General features: G+C 37.2%; 1 protein-coding gene across 4 annotated transcripts in view; it reads right to left on the bottom strand.

Annotated features, from left to right (window-relative positions):
- Window positions 1-1,156: 1,156 nt before the first annotated feature.
- The window catches only part of CLEC16A (C-type lectin domain containing 16A), a 93,474-nt gene continuing 68,482 nt past the window's right edge, over window positions 1,157-26,148 (bottom strand). The window contains exons 22-24 of one of the 4 annotated variants that reach the window (XM_067305992.1): window positions 11,597-11,743; window positions 5,849-5,972; window positions 1,656-1,689 (exon numbers count right to left, since the gene is read on the bottom strand). In XM_067305992.1, coding sequence (XP_067162093.1) covers window positions 5,896-5,972; window positions 11,597-11,743 — 224 coding nt within the window. In that variant the 3' untranslated portion in view covers window positions 1,656-1,689; window positions 5,849-5,895. Of the gene's footprint in view, window positions 1,690-5,848; window positions 5,973-10,065; window positions 10,128-11,596; window positions 11,744-26,148 lie in introns of those variants that run through there. The other 3 variants (XR_010885780.1, XM_067305990.1, XM_067305991.1) reach the window with 3 other exon arrangements.

Below are 26,148 nucleotides of genomic sequence, written 5' to 3'. Positions count from 1 at the left end.
GAGAATCAGGAAACGGATTGCACTGATGACTGAAATCACAATATCATGTAAAGCAAAGAGTAGTCTTTAACCTTTGAGAGCCACAGAGCATTTGATAATGCTATGTGAAGACCAGCAATAACATTCTGCTTATCTTATTACTAATTTAAATTAACACACATGGAAACTGATGAGAAAGCTTAAACTCCATTCATGTTAAGTTATGAATCAAGTCAGCAAGAAACACACCAAACTTTAATCAAAACTTTTCCATTACTTTGTCATCTCAGTATCAGGATCTATGAGGCAAAGTAAGGCAAGCATAAGATCAGAATCACTTTTTTGTAGCAATTTCATTTAACTTTTTTTTTTTTTTAAACAGTGATACTATTCCAGATACAAAAGGGAAGGTATTTTTTTCTGTTTCATACTTGGAGATATCAGTTAGGTGTGGTGACCCTCCTCCTACATGAAGATGCAAAATTAAAAAACAAAAGCAACAAGAAGAAAAACAAACAAACCACTCTATCAACTGTTTGTCTGCTTCTAAAAATTGTCCTTCAGTAGAATGGATTTCTTCATTCCTCAGATGAGTAGCAATTTGACTGTCAGAAGTGAACAAACAAGCTATAGCAATCTCTTAAAATATTTTACATTCCTCTTCAGATGGTTAAGCAAAGACTAAGGAAGTCTCAAAAATCCCTTATGTTAACCTGAATAAGCCTTTTTAAGTCTCAGGCTTTTTACCTTAAAAAAAAAAAACAACAAAAAACCCACCTTGCTTTGAATCAAACCTTGAAATAAATATTACACATGGAAAATACAATATTGAAGTTTAGTTCTATGAAGACAACACTGAAAATGGCCAAGCCTGCTGTTATTGTGCAGATCTCCAAAAGCTGAATGAAATCAATATTAAAAAAAACTTGTCTCAAATGGAAATGATACATCTGTACTATAATATATACTTTTTTCCTTGTCAATGGCATGTCTCCAGTTTCAAAGAAATAATGATTCAATATCCTGAAGCCAGGTATCCCAAAATTTCTTCACTTTTCCATAATACTGTAGAGCTTTTACAACTAACTTAGTTCCTGCAGCTGGAACTGTATTTAAAGAAAGTATAACAGAAATGGGTGTGGAAACATCCAGTCCAGATTCAAAACAGGTTCCCCCCCCCCCCCAGTTTAAATATGCTGAACATCTGATGTTTATTTAAAAAGCTGCCAATATTCTCTTTCATCAGTGGACCTCTTCTTGTGGACCAGCTGGCCTCTAATGATTCAAGAAGTATCTGCATTCGCCCCCCAAAATGACGAAGAAATTGGTTGCATTTGCTTCACCGTTTATCACGGTCTAAAGGTTGACTTCAGTCAGAACATTCTTCCTCTCTTTCTTTCACCTTGCAAACTTCAACTTCAGATTGCAAAGAGGACTGAGGAATGTAGCTGAATGTACGAATGCTGTGTGAATCAACTGGTGGGACCAACGTAAGCGACTCTACGCTTAGTGCGTCTGTATTGTCATCCGATATTAATGATATTGTGGGCTGCTGTGCAGGAATCAGGCTAGGGGACAGGTTTGTTGTTTCTATGTCACTGTTTTTTACAACATTCTTGCTAGACTTTGAGACAGCTGAAAGAGTTTCACCAATCAACATCATCTGACCAGAAATGGTCATCTGAGGCTGCTCTGGAGCTGAAGAGTCATCTATCAAAGAAAACATTGAGAAACAATCAATGTTCAAGTTAGTGTGTACATTGTGCGTTAAAGCCTAACAGTGTATTCTTAAATATTCATAAGGAATAGTACTCAGGTGGAAAATGCAGTTCTGTGAAGCACTATGTTTACACACTTACTTTTCAGTAATTAGAAATAAAACATAGAATATTATGAAGGCATAATGTAAAGTGCCAGCAGTTAACTGTTCACATTAGAAATGAGAAAATGTATATGTTTAATACTATAATGTGCAGCAATATCTGTAATATTCCTGGAGAGATTAAATCAAGAGGAAGAATAAGAAAGCCTCATAAGAATTTAGTATAGACTGAACCGAACACCCACCACCCCATATGAGGAAGCTCTTTAGAAATAACAAAGCAACCCCTATGAAATTAATTTTCCCAAGAGGCTGTCTGGTTCTTGCAAAGTTGTGGAAGTCATTTCTGTGCTCAATCCATTCTCCAAATCCAGATTTAAGTGACAACTGAACTATAAAAAAAATAGAACTATGGCAGAACAAGAAGTATAATGGAACAATGTGCTTACTATAACTGAGAAGTGCTGAATGAGCCTGTTTTTATACAGACTTATATGCATTTTTTGCTCATAAGCATGGAGCACACATGGATAAAATTAGGAATAAGCAGTTGCATCACACAGAACTGATATACTGCTAGCTCTTCCCACCCAATGAAAAACATTTTAATAGCTATTTGTACTGCCCTTTTCTGTCTTAAAATCCTAGCTAACTATCAACAAACTGCTCATTTGGCTCAGATGGATATTGAATGAAGGGGTTGGGGGGAGGTGCAGCCTCATATGAGCAAGTCTTCCCAGACAAGTCAATGTTTTTCCTTCCAGATTAGGGTAATAGATGCCATTAAAGTAAGAGGTATCCAGCTTCAAGACAGCCCATTTTTAGAGCTCTTATGAGAAACAGCATGTGTTCAAGTGTACAGGCATCTGCAGAAAAATCTACAAGGCAACGTAGTGAATACAGAATCTGAGAATTAGTTTTTGTTTTTAATACACAACAACCTTTAAATATATCAGTTTCAATATGATTCCAATTATTCCTGCAAAATAACGGAAAACATGAACATAAGGCAAAACAAGGGAAAACAAAGCTTAGAATGGAATGGTCGCTCCCCCCGCAAAGAATAAAAAGAAGAAAAAAAGAAATGAGTAGTTTGGAATATCAGTAAAAGACAATTGTTTTCTCATCTTTCTGCTGAGATAACCCAAACAAAGGCATATTCTCACTTCAGAAAACCACTCAATTTTACTTTTTGCTGAACCTGTGCTAAAGCTTCTTGCTTTAACAAAGAAAAACAAAATTTATAGATTGTAAAAAATCGTGTCTCTTTTTAAATAAAAAGGACATCACTAATTTTGAAAAGCTAGGACAGATGCAGGAGTAGCTCTGCAGATTCTTATTAGTTGTCAGGAAGCTTTAGTGAGAACGTGGTACTGATAACAGAGGAAGTGATGAAAGGTTTGCGAGGAAGTGATGAAAGGTTTGCGAGGAAAATGAATTGCTGAGAAAATATTGAAATAAAGCTTCATTTCTCTGAATTCCAAGATAAATGCTAATATTTAAATATGTAAAAACAGTGAACTTCTTTGGAGTGGTTTTAATTTGAGTTTACAGAATCTTAAAAAAAGAATATTAAACACTGCCAACACTATTTTTGATCTATAAATATGATAAAAATATTCACCAAAATTCAGGATTCAGACCCCTGAGACATTCTGGTAAGTAAAGTATTTCAGCGAGTGATACTCTGGTCAGAAATAGTATACTAGAGCATGTTTCTATTGCACTTCTACTAATTCACTTCTAGTTCTGCATTGTATTTCTTTAATTATTCCTCCCATCCCCAATAAAATATTGACAGAATTCCTAAATAATTTATTGAAATCATGATGGATAGAGAAACATTCTTTTATTATGCTAGGCTGTCCCAAATCCTTCCATGCAGGATCTAAATGAATGCTAAAGTGACCCCCTTTTTAATGTCACAAAGGTAAAGGAAATAGTTGAAAAAAGTATCCATAGAAAAGTATCTGGAGTCAATAAACTCGAATTTTCCATCCAAAAGTTTGAAAACACATTCAGAAAAAAAGACAGCAGATGCCAAAAAGTGAGCAAAACAAATTCATTGTGTCCTTTAATTTCAGCTGCAGTGTTTATAAATAGAAATGCAAAAGTAGAGCTCTTCTGTGCTATTTATTTATTATCGATAGCAGTAATTCTTCCTCTCCTCTGCTTTCAATACTCCATTAGTAGCTGTCTGAACTTCACTTCCTTTACTCTGTTATGGTATTTAAGGGCAGCAGTGACAGATTTGCTGTGACCCAGCATGGCATAACTGACAAAGCTACTAGGGATTAAGCAAACTGCCGCTAGTCGCTGCAGGAGCAGAAAGCAAATGCCAATACATGAGGAGTTGGTTTTAAAGATATCTATAGATATAGATATCTATATATATTTAACATTTTCTAGAAAAGGTCAACAACTCATTATTTGGCAATATATTATCCTCCCTAAACAGCTATGCAAGTAAAAATAGTACTCTGAAATCACAGCTATAAACTACAGCTGCTAGAGGTACTCGAACCTTCATGACCAAGCTGTCAAAGATCCCTAGGCTACTTCACGTGTGTACTCAGGTTAAAACTGCAACTGTAAACTAACCCTACGTATGGGTTTTAAAGTATGATGATCTCCTATACCTTTTGGCTATAAAGATGCTTAAGGGAGAAAACAGGTAATCCTAGACTATGAATCAAGGAAACTAAAATGAAAACAGAGTGGAGAGATCCAGCATCTTTGCATAAAAATTTGGAATATAAGAGACATTACAATGAAAAATCAGATCATCATCTTGATCTAAAAAGATTGTACACATAAGAGCTCCCAGTTAATTGAATACATGGTTTCAGGACAGTAATCGTTAATAAGAAAATCTGTGAGGCTAAAAACTTCAAAGCATTTTGACTTCAGACTCAATTCAGAAAAAGATCTAAATACATAAATATATATTTATGTATGATCTGAAGTCTTGTAGTCTACGAAACTGGTATAGACAATTAGCAAGAAGATGTACCCTCACTGAAAAAACCTCAAGAAGAGAGTATTAGCTCTCTTTGGATGCAGAGGGAAATGAAGTGTTCAGCAACCTTAGATTTAGTTCAGCACTTCTATAATGCTACCAAGGTTATCATTACAGAAAAAATTCCAAAACAAATCACATGTAACAGAAGTTAAGGATGATTATTAGGGAAAGAAGGTAGAAAAGAACAGGACAAGGAAAGAATGAACATAATACACAGAGAAGTGTCCTAAGCTGTACAGCAATACACTATGAAAGGAAAACAAACAAAAAAACTCCCAACCCCCCCCAAAACCCCAGAGCATTAAGTGAAAAGATGCAAAGCAAATCAATAAAAATGACAAAGGGTGTTTACATAATATTAACATAATAAAATATTTTCATGCCATGATGGTGAAAAAAAGAAATACGTTAGATTCAAGTTAAAAGAGGTTTTATAAATAAGAAAGTAGTCTGAAGTCTATTTCCATCTTTTTCCTGTCTGCTTCCCCCCTCCCTTTTTTTTTCTTTTTGCTTCAGACAGACAATTAAACAGTCCATAAAGCCATCTGCCTGAATTTGATTATCACAGAAAAACAAGCTTCTGTCATCCCAGTCCAGGGAGAAACTCAAGCTTGAACGTCTGTTTTACAAGAGCTGTAAATAGATTTCCTGCTGCTAGACAGCTACCTGCATTGCTGTCCATTTAGGAACCTGAGCTTGCTAAATTCCACTACAGCCATGGCTGCCCCTGTGCAAATGAAGACATAGCTGCTTTGAAGCTGGAGGTTTGATACATCATTTCCTGGTAAGCAGGACTTCCATCTTTTGGCAAGAGAGAAAAGAATCATGGAAGAAACTGTGAGTAAAAGACTTTCAGCAACAGCTAAATATTGCTGCATGATTCTCAGTATATAACAGCATAGTCAAATATTTAAGATACTTTCTTCAGTTCCCTACATCTCCGTCATTGCTGTTAGCATGGAAATCAAATATCGTCACGTTCTATTAACTGTTGTGGGCTTTTGAAATCTTATGGAGGAACCTGCCTGAATTGATATTGCGTGAGTTTCGGTTGCAGCTGCTGCTTGAAGACCTAAACCCAGTGTCCACCGTGACTGTCAGCCTCCGACAGACTAAACACCCGCCGTCGTCCTTTCCTGCCAGATCTTACTAGAGGAAAACACAGTGATATATCATACAAAGGCTTTAACAATGAAACAAGGAAGGGAAACTGGAATGAAGACAAAGGATAAATGTTAGAGTAGCAACAAGAATAAGTGACAAGGACACATCCATAACTGCTGATATCTTGAATACAATTTAACATTACACCAAGAGTTTTGTCAGTTTGGTAAATACTTCTGAAGATGGAAGTATTCATTCTTTAGAAAAAAGTGAATTTAACTGAAGTTATTTTTTGCTTACCTATCTGGAAATGTACATGATATGTTTTGGGCTAAGTCATGCAATTCTGACAGCAGTTACACTGAGGTGGGACTGGCAGGCCTTTGCATTACAATATGACTCATGCCTTAAAAAAATTAAAAGAAGCTATCTTATTACAGATTCTGGTGATATAGCATTATTCGATTCTCACTGGCAATAAATAAGAAGTGTACTAATGAGAAGGTGACAATACTTCAGACCATGCAGTGCTGCTACCCTAAGACAGAAAATTGAAGTATTACATTTGGATTATAATAAAGCCAAATGCAGTATTTTAAAAAGATAACAGCAGTTAAGATGATGAAGCTCAGTGCATAGAAAGTTTCTGGAAAAGAAACTTTCAAGAAACAAAAGTATTACTTCCTTAGTTAGAAAATTACTAGCATCATAGAACAGAAGATGGCAGACAATGCTCTTACAGGTTCTCCATGCTTGATTAAGCATCCTCTCATTGGTATATATAGATTTTATTTTACAGACTAGAATCCAAATGATTCTGTGCAACAAGGGATAGCTTTTTCTACTTATTTTAGTCCATTTACCATCAACAACCGCCAAAAGCATGAAATATAGCATAAATGGCATAGAAGATCAATGCCTTCTGAAGTCCTCGATAGTCATTGCTTCAGTGTAAACATTTTCTTAAGTAATGGAGCCAAATGCATTTCAGAGCTTTAGACAACTTAAAAAGTGATAAAATACAGCATAGATGAAATTACACATATACACTTCTGGAAGAATGCTAACTTACTGTAAGAGAGCTTCTTTATCTTAATTCTTGGCATATATAAAAATAAGCACCTCACAAAAGTGTACAGTTTCTGTAAAGTGCAGCCAAGAAGAGACTGTGTTCTAAGCTCAGAAGCTTAATGATTAAGATCTGCCTAGCAAGAGAACATTTTTATCTTATGCATAGCAACACAGACATGCTCATTTAAAGTTTTTAAATATATATATAAAAAAACCAACCTGACAGCAGCGTTTTCAGAACCTGATGCTGCTTTTTATGTCTTGCTAGGGATTCTCCTTTCTTTAATGAACAGCTTCTGCCTTTTCCATTTTAAGGAACTGAGATCTTGCAAAAGGCTAAACTTAATCCTCAAATATTGTAAATGTGGGAGCTGCTAGGCTTTAAAATACCTATGCCGTAAAGTGTTGTGATAGTTATCAGGTAGGATAGTTGGTAAACTCAGGAAAAGTTTAATGTATTCATTAAAAAGCAGTTAATGCAACTATTGTTCTCTTACAGTGACTGAAATATGCATAACATTCAGATGATTTTATGTAAGTTTAGTTAACCTCTCTCCTCACATTAAGTAAGATACTATGACGTTGCTTTATGCAGGTAGGAGTGATAGCAAGTTAAGTATTTTGAATACAAAATGAAAGTTAATTTTTTTCCTGCAATACATTTTGCAAAAAACTCTTTTAATATTTAACTGTTGATATATGCATTACCTTGGAACATTGTTTTTTCTATATTAATATGCAACTTTTCTGTATTTCAATCTCATCTATCACTGCTCTATGTAAACATCAATGTATTATGTTCCAAACCCTACAAAGATTAGAAGTGCCATCTCAAATGTATCAAACTTTGTACAGTTTGCATCTCTCAAGAGCTAGTAGTCTAGGACAGCCTAATCACAAGTTTACTGTAGAAACAGCTGTCATGGTTTAAGATGTTGCTCTTAGGGAAGGTAGTTGGAGTAGTTTCCTTGAAGTCCATATACCCATCTCCCCTTTTTCTTGGCTGGCCTTCTTTAACTGAACTTCCTGGGCAACCTAGCAGATTCTCACCATGTTCTTGGTCATGGTCAAAAATCTGATCAGCTGGCAGAAAAAACAGGGTAGGAGGGAAGGAGGGACAGGGAGCATGTACGTGTGCTCACATGAATATGTTTGCACACATGCACGCACACATGTGTATGTTTAAAATGGGATGGGAAATGAGAAGGGAGACTTGAATGTGACTGATCGGTGGCAGCATTCAAGCGCTACCCTGGGGCACAAAGCAGATCTTGGTAACTCTGCTTGCTGTCCACCAGCTACTTGTTACTTCTCGCTTTGAAGGGGTGACAATCTTTCACGCCGCTTCATATCATGCAAGCCTCCTCCTCTACTTCACAGCAGAGTAAGGCAACTTAGTTTCAATAATCTTCAAGTTAAGTGAAAATCGCTTAGTTTTACACTGAAGAGGACAAATACCAGCAGAGCTGTTCTAGTAGCTCGTTGAGTGGGCTATAGGAGCTGATAAGGTAAGAAAGATAGTGGTCAAGACACTATCACTTATTTCAGCAGCGTATTTCTGTTCATGCCCAAGCCTACAGAACAGCCATCTGGATAAGGCAACCAGATTGTCTCTTTCACTGTCATGCTTCTGGCAGCAGCTTCCAGTATAGATCACAATTATGTATAAATACTATAAAAAAGAGAACATTCATTACCAACTTGCAATAAACTGATCAAATCAGTTAAGGCAGAAAAACTGCTCCCAGAAATACAGATTACAGAATTGCTCTGACACTGTAGACAAAACCATCTGGGGTGGAGATGACCCTTCCCGAAAAAGACTCAGCTCCAGAACCTAAGGGATTTCAGAATCCTCTCTAGTCGAAGGACCTTGAGACACCATTGGCTACTCAACTGTAAGTATTTAGAACATTACCTGTCCATTATTGGCTGCAAGGACGTTAACATTTTGGTTCAGACCAGTTGCACAGTTTTGTAGAATTATGCACACGTAATGCTTTAGTCTAGTTTGAAGAACAGTTTGCATGCGCATGAACGAGTTTCCTTCACAAGGAAACTAAACCATAAGGTATGCAGCAAGTGTGCACAAAATACACTTCAAATGTTAACAGAAACATAGGTCTGAACCAGTAAGTGATCTTTTGGACAACTCTGAACCATATACATGGCAGGGATGCTTGATCCAGGAGGTCAGACTAAATCTAGTCCAAATCAAAATCCCCAAACCACATGCTGGACAAGTGTGCGAGCCTCTGCACCAACTGTTTGTTTTCCCATTGCACTGCTCGTGCACATAGAGTCACTGTCTTCCTCTGAGATCAGTGCCCTCAGAGTAGAACACTGGAACAAAATCCAGGAGTTTACCTCAAAATTTATCCCTGCAGTAGTTTAATGCAAGCTGCTGACTTGGCACTGCCATAGTTGAAGCAGATTCTCCTGTTTGTTTCCACTGACTTTGTTGAAGGTCACTATCCCCAAAGCAACAGGATGCAGACTTCTTGGGTCATCACAACTAGATTTGCTAAATCACACCCTACCAGTGTCCCTAGATCCTGTGCAAAAAGCAGAAGATTCTTCTTTCCTGCATGACATGTGGCATTTTGAACACACTTTATGATTAAGCCACAATGTAGGTCATGCTAAATGTGGGCACTTCATGCAATCTAATTGGTAAAGCACAGACACTGAAAAAACAGACTTTTCAAAACCTTCCTCTGATCTTTGTTTTTCAAACAATGAACAGCCTCCTCTCACTAGGCTCTTTTAATTGCAGGAAAAATAAACAGGATTTTACATTACACAAATGCCTGTATATTGAATAAGTAGATTTTATTTTTGTAATTGCAGCCTATGGTTATTCTTCTATGATGTACTATCTTGTTATGCTAGATGGGGAATTATCTGCTCTGGATCTACTCAGTTTTTCACAGAAGTCAGACTACAAGCACTTGGAAAGATCTCTGTCTGAAACACGCAGTATGGTCTTGTTTGATACTTCTGCAAACTACCATGTTATTTACAGCAACAAAATATATATATATATATATATTTAAGTCTCTTTTACCACAATTTTCTCTTAGTCACTGTTGCCAAGAACTTGTAGTTGTATTTCATTTCTTGATCACACTGAGGATTCAAACAGAACAGAGGACATAGTAGTAGTACGTAAGCCTTTTGACAAATCATACCACTTCTTCCCTTTGTGTAATCTCCACATATTTGTCTAGTCTCTCAAAAGACTAACAGTAATCACTCATCAACAAAGAAAATAAAATGAGATCCTTCCACAGTTTTGAATAGATTGCATATAAAAACCCCACAAATTTTAGTCCAGAATTATACACACTGCAAGAATATTTTGACCACGTGAGTCTATCATAACATGTTTTTTAATCTAGAGTTTGGGTGCTAAAATGCTTTCCATACTGTTTATAAACTTGATAGGCAGCCTTTGTGTACCCTTGTAAGTGGTACTTCTTGCAAGAAAGCTAGCCACTTCAGATATATAGCGTACATTGATCTCCTGATAGTGTTCAGGGATACTAAGGCATTTTATGACTTAGAGAACACTAAAACCATAATAAAGATTGCATCATTCCTGGTATGACTGCAGAAGAAGTTTAAACTTATCTACATGAGGCTTTCAATTGAAGGCAAAATGCTATGCCATAATAGAGGGAACTGGAACGATCATTTCAAAGACCGATCAACACTGAAGGTGACTACCAAAATGAGGGGACTGCTTGAAAGAGTCTAAGATTTTTTTTTTTTTTTTTTTTTTTAAGTAGATCAGGGCTGCTGCAGAATGAAAGCATTTCAATGTGCTGTTTCAGAATTTCTTGCTCAGCCTCCAACTTGAGGCCATCTACCATATAAATGGTATTCAGAACAAACAGCTATAAGATTCTCTACTAATACAACACATAAAGGAAGAATGAAGGAGTTCTAATGCAACAAGAAGCCCCAGGATAAACATATCCACTAAGTATACTGACCAATACCTACACAGCCTAATGAAAGTTATAACTGTCAGTTAGCTTATGTGCGAGCTTCCTTTGCACCAATGCAACAGCCTCCTCAGCTGTTTTGTTCTACCAAAGGAGAGTTTTACGGCAAAAGCTGTACAATATTAGCATCTGAACAATAACTGTTTTCAAGTATTGCATATTTGGCTCATAGTTAATTTAAAATAAGTAGCAGACAAACGCATAAAAGCAAATGCTGCCCAGTTCAGAAGAGATGCTTCATGTGAAGTCTCCTACTATAAGTTTATGCAAACCAATACTTCCATTAAAAAAAAAAAAAATTAAGTTGTATGTGCTAGGAGACAAATGAGACAAGCAGGAAGTTACTTCACCAGTATTTAAGATCATCACTGAAAGATGTCAAGTATTTATTGAATACAGAGTTCCAGAAATCTGAAAAGATCACTAAAATTTGCACTGTAATTTACTTCAACTGTTTTAGAAAAATGATCAAGTGCTCTAAAAACATGAAGTCCTAGTCTGTATTTAACCCAATAATTCAGTACGTTAATTTTATTATAAACTACTGTATATCCCTTAGTTCCTAGGCTGAAAACAGTGATTTAATACCTGATGGGCTCTGTGCAGCAGAAGGAGTGGAAGTTGAGCTTGCAGTCACTGAATCACAGCGCCCTGTACTCCCACTGCCGCTTGAAGGAGATGGTGATGAGAGTGGTGATGGATTATGCTGATTTATACACTGGGCTACAGCAAATCCTGCAAGACAGGACAATGACATTTACTAGTAAATAATTAGCTTGGAAGAGTTCACTTAGGTGAACAAACTGAGGAAGGATAATAATTGCATCAAAATGGTGTCAATTCCACATAGCAGCTCAGAGGAGGTACCTTCTCTCATTGTCATCTCAGAAGCCTGAAACTCTGAATTTTTCTCTCCTGAAACATGCTGTCTACAACTGCTGATCGATGAACAAGAAAAAAGAGGGTAAGAGATGGAAAACATTTTGAGAACACAGAGCTTGGGAAAACAATGAAAATGTCAAAACTCTCTGCAGTTTTTGGCATATTCAATAAATTCAAGGGTCACAGAGCTAGAAGTGATAATGGAAAAGGTTAAGACAAAAAACCTCAGACGGAAAGCCTGCACTACACTTCTCAGTGCAATGATACCATCTTCAAGAAATTTTATCTATTAAATCCAATGCCGGCATTGGAGTTAGTCCATCTTCTCATAAGTCAAACGTTCTCTGGTCTAGAATAGAGAGCATTTAATATAGTGTCTGATAGCCCTTTTTAAACAAGTGTTCTTTTGGCTTCTATTCTAATGTTCCCTCATACTCTTCAGATTGTAGCATCTTCTCCTTTTCTGATACAATTCAGCATTCCTTTCTCCTTCCCCTGCAGCCCTCACTTCAGTCTTTGACATGTTTAAGTTTCTTCACTTTAGTTCTTTCCCTCCTCTACATATAGCAACTTGTGCGCTTACTCCTTCAAGATGCAATTTCCAAAAGTATTGAGGACCTGAAGTGCACAGGACCTTCAGCCCATCAGAAGCTTAAGATTAGGGAGAAGGAGTGCAATGAAGGAAATTAAATCCCTACTTTCTCAAACCCTACATCTCAGAACTTGATGACCTGAGAATGGGGTACTTTGCAATATTTAATTTCACGGATTTGATCAAGTTCTCACAGCAAGCCAACATGAGAGCCAATATTAGAAGCCATGACTACCTGACATCTTATGTCATGCATTCATCACATAAGACTATACTGAATCAGAAAGTAAACAATAGTTATTCAATGTATGGTTGCATACAATAATGAAAAGTAGCCTACTGCATGCAGAAGATGTGCTATGAGCCAAGAGACAACTGAAACTTATTCTTTTGTTTACTGGTGAATGCACCTTAACATTCAGTCGTATTCCACTAAAACAACTGGCCACAAGGGCGTCTCTAGTTAAAGTCCAGTAGCACAGCAGACACCTGCTGAACATTTAGTAGCAGTAAACAATTAGTATATTTTGCTTCTATGGGTGACAATGTTATCGTAACATTGTCCAAAGCAGATGCCACATTCAAAACTGCTATTTGACATTATCACTAGCTTTTATTTATGAACATCTATATTTTAAATACCTGCTGCCCTAAACTGTGGTTAAGTGATAACAGACTACAAGAACAGTTTCTCCAAATTAACTCGTAACATTGTCTATTGGAGTTTGGTACTCATACTTAAATAAGATTTATAAACAATTATTTCTAGCTTTAAAATTCATTTTGACCTCTTGCAAGAGATCAGCTCTCAGCATTCGACCCAGCTATGTCCTCTGGGGAGCAGATTACATTTTCTCGCTATGGAAATGAACACCGATACTCTATCTTGAAACAGACCAACCAGGGTTAATCAGAGGGGAGTGAAAATAGTCACTTGTTTCTCCAATTCTTATTTGTCACTTACTTCTATCATAGAGGAAATACACAGCAGGTTCTAATTTATAGGTTGCTGATAAAACTCATCTATCACAAGCTTACAAAAATTCATTGAAAATGTTAAACACAATCATTATAACGCCATTATATCTTTTTTAACCGAGCATTAGCTAAAGCTACAGTAAAACATAAAAGAATGACTGTGATTTTGCTCAGCTCTCATACTTTTTCTTACAGAATATGAAGTATCTAATCACTATTATTAGCCCACTGAGGTTAATAACTTACTTGGAATCTGCAACTCAGAGCAGTTATGGCTTTTTTTTTTCCTTCTTTTTTTCAAGGCACATGGTAATTTAGGTTATTAAATAATCTGTTTCCCACTCATTTTCAAAAGGCTCCTGTATCAGATTTCAACATGACTACAGTGGCATTCAGTATTTGTAAAAGAAAATGAGCTAATACATGTTTCAACTCAATAGTCACTATAATTTCATAAGTGAAAAGAATCCAATAAATAGTGTGTGCTACCATTCCTGTATAGTCTGATGGTATTACCAATTTCCTTCACCTTGAAATCATTATTCATATCTGCTATTACCAGTCAACCACTGGCCAAAATACTCTGTCATATTTATTCCAAACAAATTTTTCCCTAACTTACTAGGAGACTGTTTAGACAACCCAAGCAGATGTCATTAGCCAAGCATCAATAATTCAGCAGAACAAACAGGGCCAGTTTTGCCGGATCACAGAACATAACTTTAATGGACTTCTCTACTCTTAGAGTCCTTTCCAAAAATCAGTGTTCAAGAAACATTTATCCATGGTGCTACCTGTTTCCATAGGGAGAACCTAACGGATTACTGAAACCGATACAGACCTTAACACATGAAGACAACTAAACAGTATCCACCAATACTTGGAGCTATCTAAATTTGGCTGCTCCAAAGACAATTAGTATCTGTAGCAAAAAAGATCTTGTAACTTGCATGGAGATATTACTGTACTCAGGCAATGAGTCTGATTGACGATTCACTTGTGACAATTTCAAACTAAATATAACACTAATAAATTTCAGATATTTACAGATGATAAATACTGAAGGCATACATTTGACTGTGATTTCACCTCAACATAAACAGAAACACAGGAGTGTCTTTGGAAGACTGTTAGAACACTTTAAAATACTGGTCTTGGAGAAAGTAGTCATTTGTGGAGAGAAGGTGAAAGATGGGGATTACCAGCCAAAGAAGGACACCCCCCCCCCAAAAGCATGTTATTTTAACAATTTTTTTTCCCCTTAAGAAGTCAGTTGACAAATATACTTTTGTTTGTTGTTTCAAACATCTTGAATTTTAGACTGATTGCAAAGACTTCCTTGAAGATTATATTCTCATTTAACAACAGAGGAGTTTATCACTGGGACTGAGGCAAGTAAGCCTGCTGCGGCTTTCAGCAGTCTCAGAATCAAGGAAGTCAGAGCACTTAATGCTTGTATAAACCCTCTGCCGATGGCTTTCCAGAGAAAAGTTGATCAGTGACAGTATAAAGGGCCAAGGCTCAACAGCAAATGTCCTTTGGCATAAAATCCTGCTGAGGAATACCAAGACTTGTAGTGAAAATACTCCAGTTCTGAAAAACTTCAGAAATTCTTTTCATGCACTTTATGTGAATCACTGGTTTGGGATGACCTGCTAACTCACTAGTGAATAGACTGTTTGAACAAGTCAGAGTATCTCCCATGAGATGAAATTAGAAAGTTGCCCCTTATTGTTTCTTTCAATCACTGTTATTCTTTTCTTCTTTGCTCTGTTTTTTTCAGATGAATTTTTAAGAGTTTTTATAGTTTTGTCATTACAGAAGTAAGGGTCTTGAGCTGCATCAATGTTAAAAAAAAAAAAAAACCAAAAGGCTCACAGTTTTGAACGTCTAGCATGTGAGAATACTATGAAATTACCTGCTATAATTTACAATATGCTCTGAAAGCAAATTTCATAAACTGCCTTTGTCACACAATTCCAGCAAAAACAAGTAGTACTGTGTTGTTCACACTTTCCTGAATCTTTCCTTTGAAGATTACATACTTCCCATGGTTCACTTTGCAACTTTCCTTGCAACAACGTGCCTATAGCAATTCCTTGATTTTCTTAGTAAGGCTTTCTTTTGACAGACATTTCTCCAAAAACTTGGAAGCTTTTACTCATTGCTGCAGATTTTGTTAGCCAGCAGCTCTTCAGAAGTAGAAGTACCTCTTACAGCAAGAAAAATATCTTCAACGTGAGTCAGGTGACATATACCACTGTTGGCTGCTTCTGCCACACTCCTCACTCTCCCACAGGAAGCATTAATGCAAGAAGTTTACTTTTTATTGGCATCCCCTGAATTACTCAAAATAGCCATGACATGTACAGTATGAAACACCTAACAATATAACACTTGCTGTCTTTACTACATAGCAAGTATTAAAGCGTAAAGTATCTGACAATCAGGTATGCGCGAAAGCAAATGCATCACACAATAGTTTATTCTTTTATAGAGAAGTCTCTCAGGGCACTGGATGGATGATTCATCTATTTTAGAAAAACTCCCATATGGGGAATTTTCAGGTGCCCTACAGCAAGCACCCAGTCAAAACTCAGCTTAAATGTGGTTGTTAGAAGCAGCACATGAAAGCTTTAAACAGAATTACAAGTCAGGAAAGTGCTTTTAACAGCAGTGCTGTTAAACAACAGGGCTGACAGGATGCATTACAAAGAAAAGCAGCCAGGGAGGCTAAAGAAAGGAAGACATGAAGAAGAAAGCTAGCCAATATCAGTTCTGTTAATAATTTGATTTCATCTGTGGTCCCACCTCTTATCCTGTACCACCCATGGTTCAAGAATTCAAGAACTGGACCCAAGCACTTGCAGAAACACACTGTCTAAACTGCTGTAGTACTTGGATCATATGTATTTTAAGTCACAATTCATTAAGTCCAAGATAAACACCACTTGAAAGAATTACATGATAAACATGGCAGAGGACATCTACTTTAGGTAAAAACAAAACAGTTTGGTTTCTGAAATAAAACACATTTATTTATTTATGCTTATGGAATAGTTAGCTGCTTACCAAACTGATCTTTTACAATCATTTAGATGAATTAAGTTAAACTGAGGCTATATGCAATGACACTTGATAGCCTGCAAAACATTTACCAAAAATATAAAATACCTCAAACTTCAAGGACCTCTTTACACTCAGGGCCACTGGTAAGTGTATTTTTAATACAGTAAGTGTATATTACACTTATCATACATACTTCACATTTTTGAACACCAATTATGACGGAAACAAGGAATAATCAAAGGACTTGTGCCCACACAGGTGAGGCAAAGCCATCCGTTAGAATGAATGAAACTTGTTTTTGGAACAGTTACTAAAACCATTGGTATAGAAGTGCTTACATCAATATATTTTGTTTCCCTTTCAGTATTGACAAAGTTGTATCGATCGAAAGCATTCTATATCCGCAGAAGGTTTGCACCGCTATTTCAAGGGAGAAGAAATCTTCCATCCTTACCAAAAGAGCAGAGAAAGTAGACAAGGCCTCCTGTACTTAATTCTCAGGAAGAGCTTGCCCGATTCAGCAAGACTGCCTACCTAGAGGTTCTGCAGAACACTGCCCACCTGCCAGGCCCTTACACCGAAGCATTGCCTTGCAAATGATTTTAACGTATTTTCTCTCCCTTCCTCCCATGAAACAGTTGTGTTTTACAGAAGACTGAACTGCTGCTTCAAGTCCTCCCCACATATCAGTAAGTGAGCAGCTCTACACAGAATATGTAATATAGAAGCTGAAGTTAAGTTATATTTAGCTCTAATTATTTTTTAATCTTAGTAGTCTAAACAAAACAAAACAAAAAAAACCCATGCAAACTGTCTGGAAACCACTGCTAACAGCACAGCCAGCTTTCACACCACAGCATCTTCATTACCACTGGAACCTCTGATAGATCAAACTAGAGCAGCAACATTAATAAATATAACTGAACTCTACATCTGAGTCTTAACTCATCTCCCTAAGGTGTTAAGTTTCCTTCAAATGTTTACAGTACAGCATCACTCAGACAATTCTCTATAGACATACAAACTCTATAACCTTGAAGAAGAAAAAGTCTTGTTTTCTTCTTTCCGGTATTATGCCCCTCATCCAAAGCAAGACACATTACTCGACACACTACCAGGTCTAAGACTATCTTTCTAGAAACAGCCCCAGTGCATTAGGATGAGAAAGTTTGCTGAACAGAAATAATTAAACTTTTTTTTGACCACCACATGCACAGATCCTTCAACTAATATTATCTGTGCAGCCACAGGTAACTCTCATCCTGGCTGAAAATTTAGCACTTTCCAAACCTATAATTAACTTGGGAAGTAGAATAAATTTGTACTTCAGAGAGGTCGAGGGAAGTGATTCTCCCCCTCTACTCAGCCCTGGTGAGGCCACATCTGGAGTACTGCGTCCAGTTCTGGGCTCCCCAGTACAAGAGGGATGTGGCACTACTGGAGCAAGTCCAGCGAAGGGCCACAAAGATGATTAGGGGACTGGAGCATCTCTCTTATGAGGAAAGGCTGAGAGAGCTTGGCCTGTTTAGCCTGGAGAAGAGAAGGCTGAGAGGAGATCTTATCAACGTGTACAAGTATCTTCAGGGAGGGTGTCGAGAGGATGGGGCCAGACTCTTTTCAGTGATGCCGAGCGACAGGACGCGAGGCAACGGGCACAAACTGAAACACAGACACTTCCATCTTAACATGAGGAAAAACTTTTTCACTGTGAGGGTGACAGAGCACTGGAACAGGTTGCCCCGAGAGGTGGTGGAGTCTCCTTCTCTGGAGATATTCAAAAGCCGCCTGGATGCAATCCTGTGCAATGTGCTCTAGGTGACCCTGGTGGAGCAGGGGGGTTGGACTAGATGATCTCCAGAGGTCCCTTCCAACCTCAGTGATTCTGTGTGATTCTGTGTGATTCTGTGAGGCAATAAAAAGTTCAGTCACAGAAAACGCAGTACAGAAAAAAAAAAAGCCCTTGATAAAAGAGAATCTAGTTATCCATTCTTTTTTCCATTTCTGTACAAAAATGACATTAAAAAGCTCTTTAAGCTGTGGTTCAAGAGGCAATGGCAGAAGCAGTTAGATTTAACAGCTTCCTAGGAAAGCTTTTTTTTTTTTTTTTTTAAAGACAAGTTTATAAAGGCTCCATGTGTTTTCTAATGCTCTCTAAATATAAACACATATTTAAGATTGCAGTAACTGTATAAGCTAAAATAGCACATAGAATTGTATTCTACAAGACTGGATACAGAAATTCCCTGAACAGTGTCCAGCCACGAGCATGTACCACCCTCCAAACGCATGTCTGTCCATTACTATTTGAAATACAAGGCTACCGTTTTCCAGAGGCACTGTCCTCATTCACTACACAAGATGACCAAAACTTAGAATGAATAAACATTCAGAAGAGACTCATGCCTGAACATGTGGCCCTAAATCTTATGTCTACCATCATAACTGCCCAGAAGACAAGATTAAAGGTGTAGTTAAACAGTATGTTTCCTTCAGCGGTCCATCCAGCTTAAGTATTTCTCACCCTTCTCCCCTTCAGTTTAATTAGCTGAACTACATATAGAGATGTTTTGTTAAGCATATCTCCATGAAAATTTAAGCAAGAAATAAACACAGTTTATTTTAAGGCTGTTCATGTCAGTAATTGAAATCCAGCCTCAACCATTTGCACCAAAAGAACTGATGGGTTAGTGAGCAACATTTGAATGACTGGCTGCAGTGGAGGACAGGTGAGATTAAACTTAAATCAGCTTTGCAGCTGAAGACAGAAACAACAGACTTGCACGCCCTTATCACTTTGGCGCTAAGGGAAAGCGTTAAGCTCAAAGCAGTCTGATTTTGGATACCAGTTTAAGACAAGGAAGGCTGGACATTTTTATAGTGTTCAATATGTTCAAAACTTTCACTGATTTTACTTGAAGATGACCGAGCTCAGTCATTCCATAAAGCAAGCTCTAGCTCTCCAGGTGACTACCCACAAAACTGGCAGCAGTTTCTGACCACCATGAAAACTATTCAGAGTTGCATGTTGAGAATCTAAGAATCCAGTGAATTCTTAGCACTAGAGGAATTCAGTCCTCTGGGTTGATACTCAATTTCTCTTCAGAAGAATATTCTCTGTCTTTGGGAAATCCTCATTCTAAGCAGTCATACACCTTACAAAAAGTAAGATTTGAGATTTTAGAGGCAAATTGAGAATTGAGATCCAGGAGTGGTGGTGGGAGAGATCCCTATTTGTTGCAAGTGTTTTACTAAATGAACTGAAGCCCACATACCATCAATACCAGCAATGATTGGCAGTGTGTCATTTGTTACCAAAATCACTATTGTTTTGTGTGTGTGTGTGTGTGTGTGTGTGTGTGTGTGTGTGTACACGCTCGTGTGTATATATGGTGAAACAATAATTTTGTTGCTTATTAGATAACCACAGTTAGTCATGGAATGATCACAAAGTAGTAGGGAGAAAGCAAAGAAAATTATTACTTTAAGTAAGCATACCACACTCGTTCCCATATTTGTAACTTCTGAATGGATAAAGACCTTGCTTGTGAAAGCAGCTTTTTAATCCTGCTGTCTCAGCTTTCAAAGTTGTTCTTTTGTGGAGTTCTGCGAGTGCTGAAAGCATTTTTATCTGCCCCGCATTTCACATGAATTGCTTCCTGAAAGCCACAATTCTGAGGCCAAACCAGAATCAAAATAATAGTTTCTGGAAAGGTACAAAGTAAAAGCTCCTTGCATAAGGTACAGGAAACAAACAGAACAAAAAAGACTGTAAGACTGAAAAGACTAAAAGACTCTATAAATGCACTGTTCACAAGGCATTCATCATTCTTTTAGATTTGGAGTTGGCATTAGGGGAATTGTTGCATAATACCAAGCAACACCTTCATTTAAAATCAGGTAGAGGGGGTATGCACCCAGCACTAACAAACTGGCACACTGCATGTCAATGGGAGGGAGGGGGGGGTGGGGGGAGAGAACGGGACACCCCCTCCCCCCCCCCCCAAAAAAAAAGGAGGAAGAGATATGAAAGCTTGCTGGGCTTAAAAATTCTCCTCTATTGTATTATCTACAATTATACTATATACTTATCTGCTCTGAGCTATATCATCTATAAACAGCAGTGGTTCAGACTGCCCATGTCCAAGTATCCTTTCTTTAGCTTCTGTTATATTCATGCCCCCTAATATATTGCTTACCACCCTTTTATCCTAAAGCCAGTAAATATGATCTCCTTTAAATGTCATTGGAAGTTGCTAGTGCTACTAAATTGCATGCCTGAAAGTAGGAGACAACCTGCACAAGACTCTTGTAATTGTGTTGCCAGCAGCCAAACTCGGCTCTAACAAAGTATTTATCAGAAGCAAACATTTCCCCCCATCTCGGTTACTACCTTATTTAGTGGCTCAGGTGTCTCAGTAAATTTCATTCTTCAGTGATCAGAAAGGTTGAATCAACAGAAATATAGCTTGCTCGTTTCCCCATGTGACATACGAAGGCACCAGAAACCAAACCAAAGACAAACCTGCTTCCAAGGGCACCGCCATCAGGTCCTCCTCAAGGCTATATTTCCACTCTGTTTTTGTGGATTATCTTTAGAGTTGCTAAGGCTAAAATATGTGAGAGAATAGTCACAAATATTACGTGACGAGTATGAGAAGATTACACTTGCACTCCATCCTCAAAACACTACCAGATTAATTTGAATTGAATGTAAGCATAGCACTGCTTATTTAAGTTGTCAGTGATTCCTGTAGTTTGAGCATTTGCTCAAATTATATTTTTGCCAATACCTTGTGAACACAGCTAGGATATTTTGTCCAAAGCTGTCCAAATTTGTCAGTCTTTTTATATGCTTAAAGTAGTTAATCAAGGAACATTAAAGTAAAATGTCCAAAGTGATTACTGATGTGACGAGTTAGTAGATGTCCTCCATCATTCTTCAGCAAAAGAAAGGAATCAAGAAATGTTTTAAATGCACTTACAGGCTACATAAGCAACTGCGTCCTACAATCATGAAGCAAGGGATGCTAACTGCCTCACACTTCCCGCACCGGACTCCTCCACACTCCCTTTTGCTCACTGTCATCACCCGGCTTTCCTTTGCTGAAACCAAGGGCTTAATTCAGTTGCCTATATAGACGGAAGCTAGTGCCATCGGAGATTTTCTGCAGCAACCTACTGTGCTTCCAGCTGTTCCTCCAGAAGGGCACAGGCTCCCTCTCAAAGGGTCCTGTCAGATATCTGCCAGCCCCATACAGATGTTTTGTACCTCTCAGAGCATGTATAATTAACGTGTTTAGTTAACTAAATCAAGCTTAAAATATCTCACTTTTAAAGAATCACCTGCCTAGATGCACTGGACCAAATTCACCGCAAGCTGACAGAAAGCAACACAACATTTTTTCCTAATGAACACATTTAAAATAAATTAAATGCTGACTGAAAATTCTTCTGAAATGTTTTCATTTATTTGAAAACTAGGAGCATTCCAAATCCAAGACAGAAGTTGGTAAGTAAACTGCCCCGAATCTGATGTTCCTATGGTAGCTGTGATTGATGACAAATGTGAAAGGGTTGATCGGAGTCCCACCATAGAGCTTCAAGACAACTTGTACATGACACACAGATATGCTGAGCAACCTGACCTCATCAAATTAGTAACAAGTGCAGATGCTCGTCACCTCTGGATGTCAAGGCCCTCATTAGTACTTTGGCCCAAGGGATTTGTTTGCTTAACATGAATGGAGATGGCAGTTAAATTAAAGGTTATACACATTTGAACAATGCATTCATCCTATTCCTTAAAAAAAATCCATGATTTTATGCTCACCTGTGCTGACCTGCCAAAGAAGGGCACTTCATTTTTAGAATGCATAATATTTAACAAAACTAAAGAAATTTTCTTCGCATAAATCAGAACAATCTCACACACTGCTTAAACAATTCTCTGGCTTTGTTTAAAGCTTTCCTAGATCTACTTCCAAGAACTGATGCTAACTTTATATAAAATTCTCATCTATTTTTATTTAAAAGGGATATAAAGCTACAAAAGGAGATCACTTTTTTTTTTCCCTTCCAGATTTTAAAAGATGTCTATACTTTGCTTGCAATGGCTAACATTAACAAGAAGTTTTACTCAACATTATTCCCAAAATCTTGTGATAAACGTCATATGCTAAGGTATGAACAATGGAGAAAACAATAAAAGCAATCCATTGATTTATTTTGTTTTTTAAAGACACATTCTCAGTAGGAAAGCGACTACAGTTGTTAAAATATGCAAAGGTATATTTTGCAGGAAATATTTAAGATTTCTCTTAAAACACACTGAGCATATAATCTCAGCATACAGCTGGTATTTGAAATTCATATTTGAATTTGCTTGGAGTGCAAGTGTGGTTTTGGGGTTTTTTTGTTTGTTTGTTTTTTGTTTTCTAAATGCAAGACCTCTCTTCGCTTGATGTCTGCCAAATCAGTTCATCTGGTTTATTTGGAAAAAAAATATGATCCTTTACTTGCACAAAAAAAATGCTTCGCAAGCATCACATGAATACACAACTAACATAAGATGGTGAACAGCTCAGTCAGCAAAACAATCCCCAAGTTCTGTAACATTCTGGCAAGGGTCACGGTCATGACTTTGCAATGACAGAACTTTTCCAGCGAATGACTTTGCTTCTGTTCTTCTCTGGTAAGAATTACCCAGGTCATCAGGCCAGTCATCAGTAATGGGTACAAGCTCTCACCGTATCTGCATAATACATACTTCATAGAGATAGTCATAACAGTGACGTTCTGAAGCATGGTCTGTTATAGTCTTGCCACCTTTAATGTATCTTGAATAAAACCTGTTTTTAAGCTACTGCAACCCTCCCCCTCAAAACCTCAAGAAGCACCTTTAAGGCAGATTTTATCTTTGTGTTGTGGGCCAAAGTTAAGTGAAAGACAGTTTGATTACTATGAGGTAACTGCATACTCCACAGCAAAATAAGCAGATCTTTAATGTATGTGTAGTATGACACAGGTAGGAAATGTGAACTGGAGCAGACTTACATGAGTGTTCTTGCAAATTTTAAATTCATTGAGAAGTGGGACTAGTGTTTCAGAAGCTGCACTAAAATTCTCTGTATGCAATGAAATTTTCAGGAGAGCTGAAACAGTTTGTCATTGTTTTATAACGTCGGAAAAACACTTTGGACATACAGCACTGAAACAGCTAACACTGTCCTACTAAAGAAATATTTAACCTTCTACCGGTATTGCTAACTCTCCTTTAATTCAATAAAAACCACCACCACTGAAAGAAAAAGTAACTCCTTTCTTATAACTACAGTCAACTTAACATTTTGCTATTATTGGCTTTTTCCACATAGTATGAGCTTTGCATAACTCTTTTAAACAATAGGAGTTGTTAAGAAACAAATACATGAAAACAGTGATTTAACTGCAAGTTGTTCAATAATTTTTGAAAAAAGCCCCCTAAAGTTTCTATTAAACTAAAAATCACAAATAAGCACAAAGATGTCTATGAAAGTCAGTGGAAACTAGGAATCCTCTTGTACTGTTCACTGAAGATAATGGGAGAAGGAACAAGCCTTTTCAGGCTATTTTGTAATCAGATGTGAAAGAAATATTAATACATTTCTTATCTTATTACTGGCTACCACCAGCAGCATTTGAAAAACCTAGCATTTGAAATACACATATTGGGTGTACATTTGAAAGACACATACTGTGTCTAATTTCTCATATTTGATATCAAATAAGAGCTTCAAAGGCTTTTTCTCCAGGCTTGTAAGTGTACACAGTGAAAGACTCCAGTTCCTCGAGTTCAAAGCAAGTATCCCACTGTTTGAACTAGCTACCATGTGCCAATAAATAAATAAGTAAATAAAATTCGTAGATGAAGTCACTTGCTACGACCAAGAGTGTACTCTTAGAGAAGGCTGATTCTGAAACAGCAAGCAAGATCCAGAATGCTGGCATCTTTTCAACCACACCTTTTCCGTGGAAGTCTTATGTCAAAAGCAGTAAGGAAATATATTTCCGTGATACAATATAAACTTGTTTTTTGAAAAACCTGACTGGGAATGTGAAAGCTTTTATGATTTCTGTTCTCCACATGCAGGACTCTGGCAAAATATAGCTCTCATTTAGGCACAACACAGTAGAACACCTGCTTGCTAATAAGAGTGCCTGTATTATGTTTCACCTCCCCTCTTTTTAATCTGTGAATTGCACTTAAAGAGAAATACTGAGTTTTGTACAATGATTGGCAGCTAGTAGTAACAAGAGTGCATCTTTTTGCACTAATACAGCAAAATTAAGTAATTTCAAGCAGTATGAGATTCAACTTTAAAATGACTGAACCCAGAAGAAGAAAATTTCATTATTTGGAAGAAAAACTCTACAGAGAGGTCAGTTTTTGAAACAGGAAATAAGGAGCTGAAAGAAAGAAAGCATCAACTTAGAATTAGCCCTCTAATCCTAGTTCAAAGCTCGTGTCTTAGGAGGAGTCATGGGCCTTTTCTGTCTTGTTAGTGCTCAGTATCCCAGCTATTTTTACGCACTGGTGAGATGATGATCATAACTTCTTCAAAGGAGGAACTATGCACAACTGACTGATGTGTTGCATACTGAATGTGTGCAACATGATTCATATTCCAACTCAATTTGTAAAGGATGGCAAAGTATTAAGACACTTCCAGTGTATTTGGAGAAACTGCCATGGATATATTTCTCACAACACACCTGGAATACACACCCTGGTATTACTTGTGCTATGAGTAAATTTTTCCATAAGCCTCATCCTGGAATTGGGTGTTCAGAAACAAATCACATGTAAACTTTTCATTGTTTACACAAATGTTACAGTTCAGCTTTTGCAGATGTAAGCCACAAAATTTGCTTTAAGTGCAGTATGCAAAAAAATTAATCTCAATATTATTAACAATTCTCAACAGCTCAATGAAATTGAATAAATTGAAAATGCAAGATAAACATTTTGATTTGTTTATGTTCACTAGATGCTACATCAGCTATTGCTAACGGTCTGACCTGTTAAACGAACTTTATGAACTCAAGGTTCAATGCTCTAAACAACAGAACATAAGAGAAGGAACCACTGAATTTACATTAATCTAGATAGCTGTAGTTATCATCATTACTTGTTTCTATTCAAAATATTATATTGGACACTTATATTGAACTCAAGCTGATTAAAAGTATGACCTCTCCTACATACACCCTCTGATTCCTTCAGGCTTCTCTGCAGAGATCCCAATGCTTATATGACTGCGGACATCAAGTTTTGTGAGTGGAAGCACCTTCTACAGAGCCATGGGATTTTCTTTTAAAATACAGGTGGCATCTCTAAAGTTTTGCACATCACAGGTGCAGAAAAAGTCATCACATTTATCAACCAACTACACAGAATATTGCTGTAAGGACTCAGGAAGCTTTCTGCCAAGGCAGAGAACCTCCCCCAATAAAATCTATCAGAGAATTCAAAGGTTGAACCACACTTAACATTTAGACAGTAAAACAGGTCTGTTCTCAGTCCTAGTACTCAGATTAGGAGTAGTAAACTATGACTACTTTTCTATTTCATAAGTAATCT

Source organism: Apteryx mantelli, chromosome 16 (genome assembly GCF_036417845.1).
Source record: "Apteryx mantelli isolate bAptMan1 chromosome 16, bAptMan1.hap1, whole genome shotgun sequence".
NCBI lineage: Eukaryota > Metazoa > Chordata > Aves > Apterygiformes > Apterygidae > Apteryx > Apteryx mantelli.
Note: the sequence above shows the minus strand (reverse complement) of the source record. Positions and strands in the feature narration are given on the sequence as shown.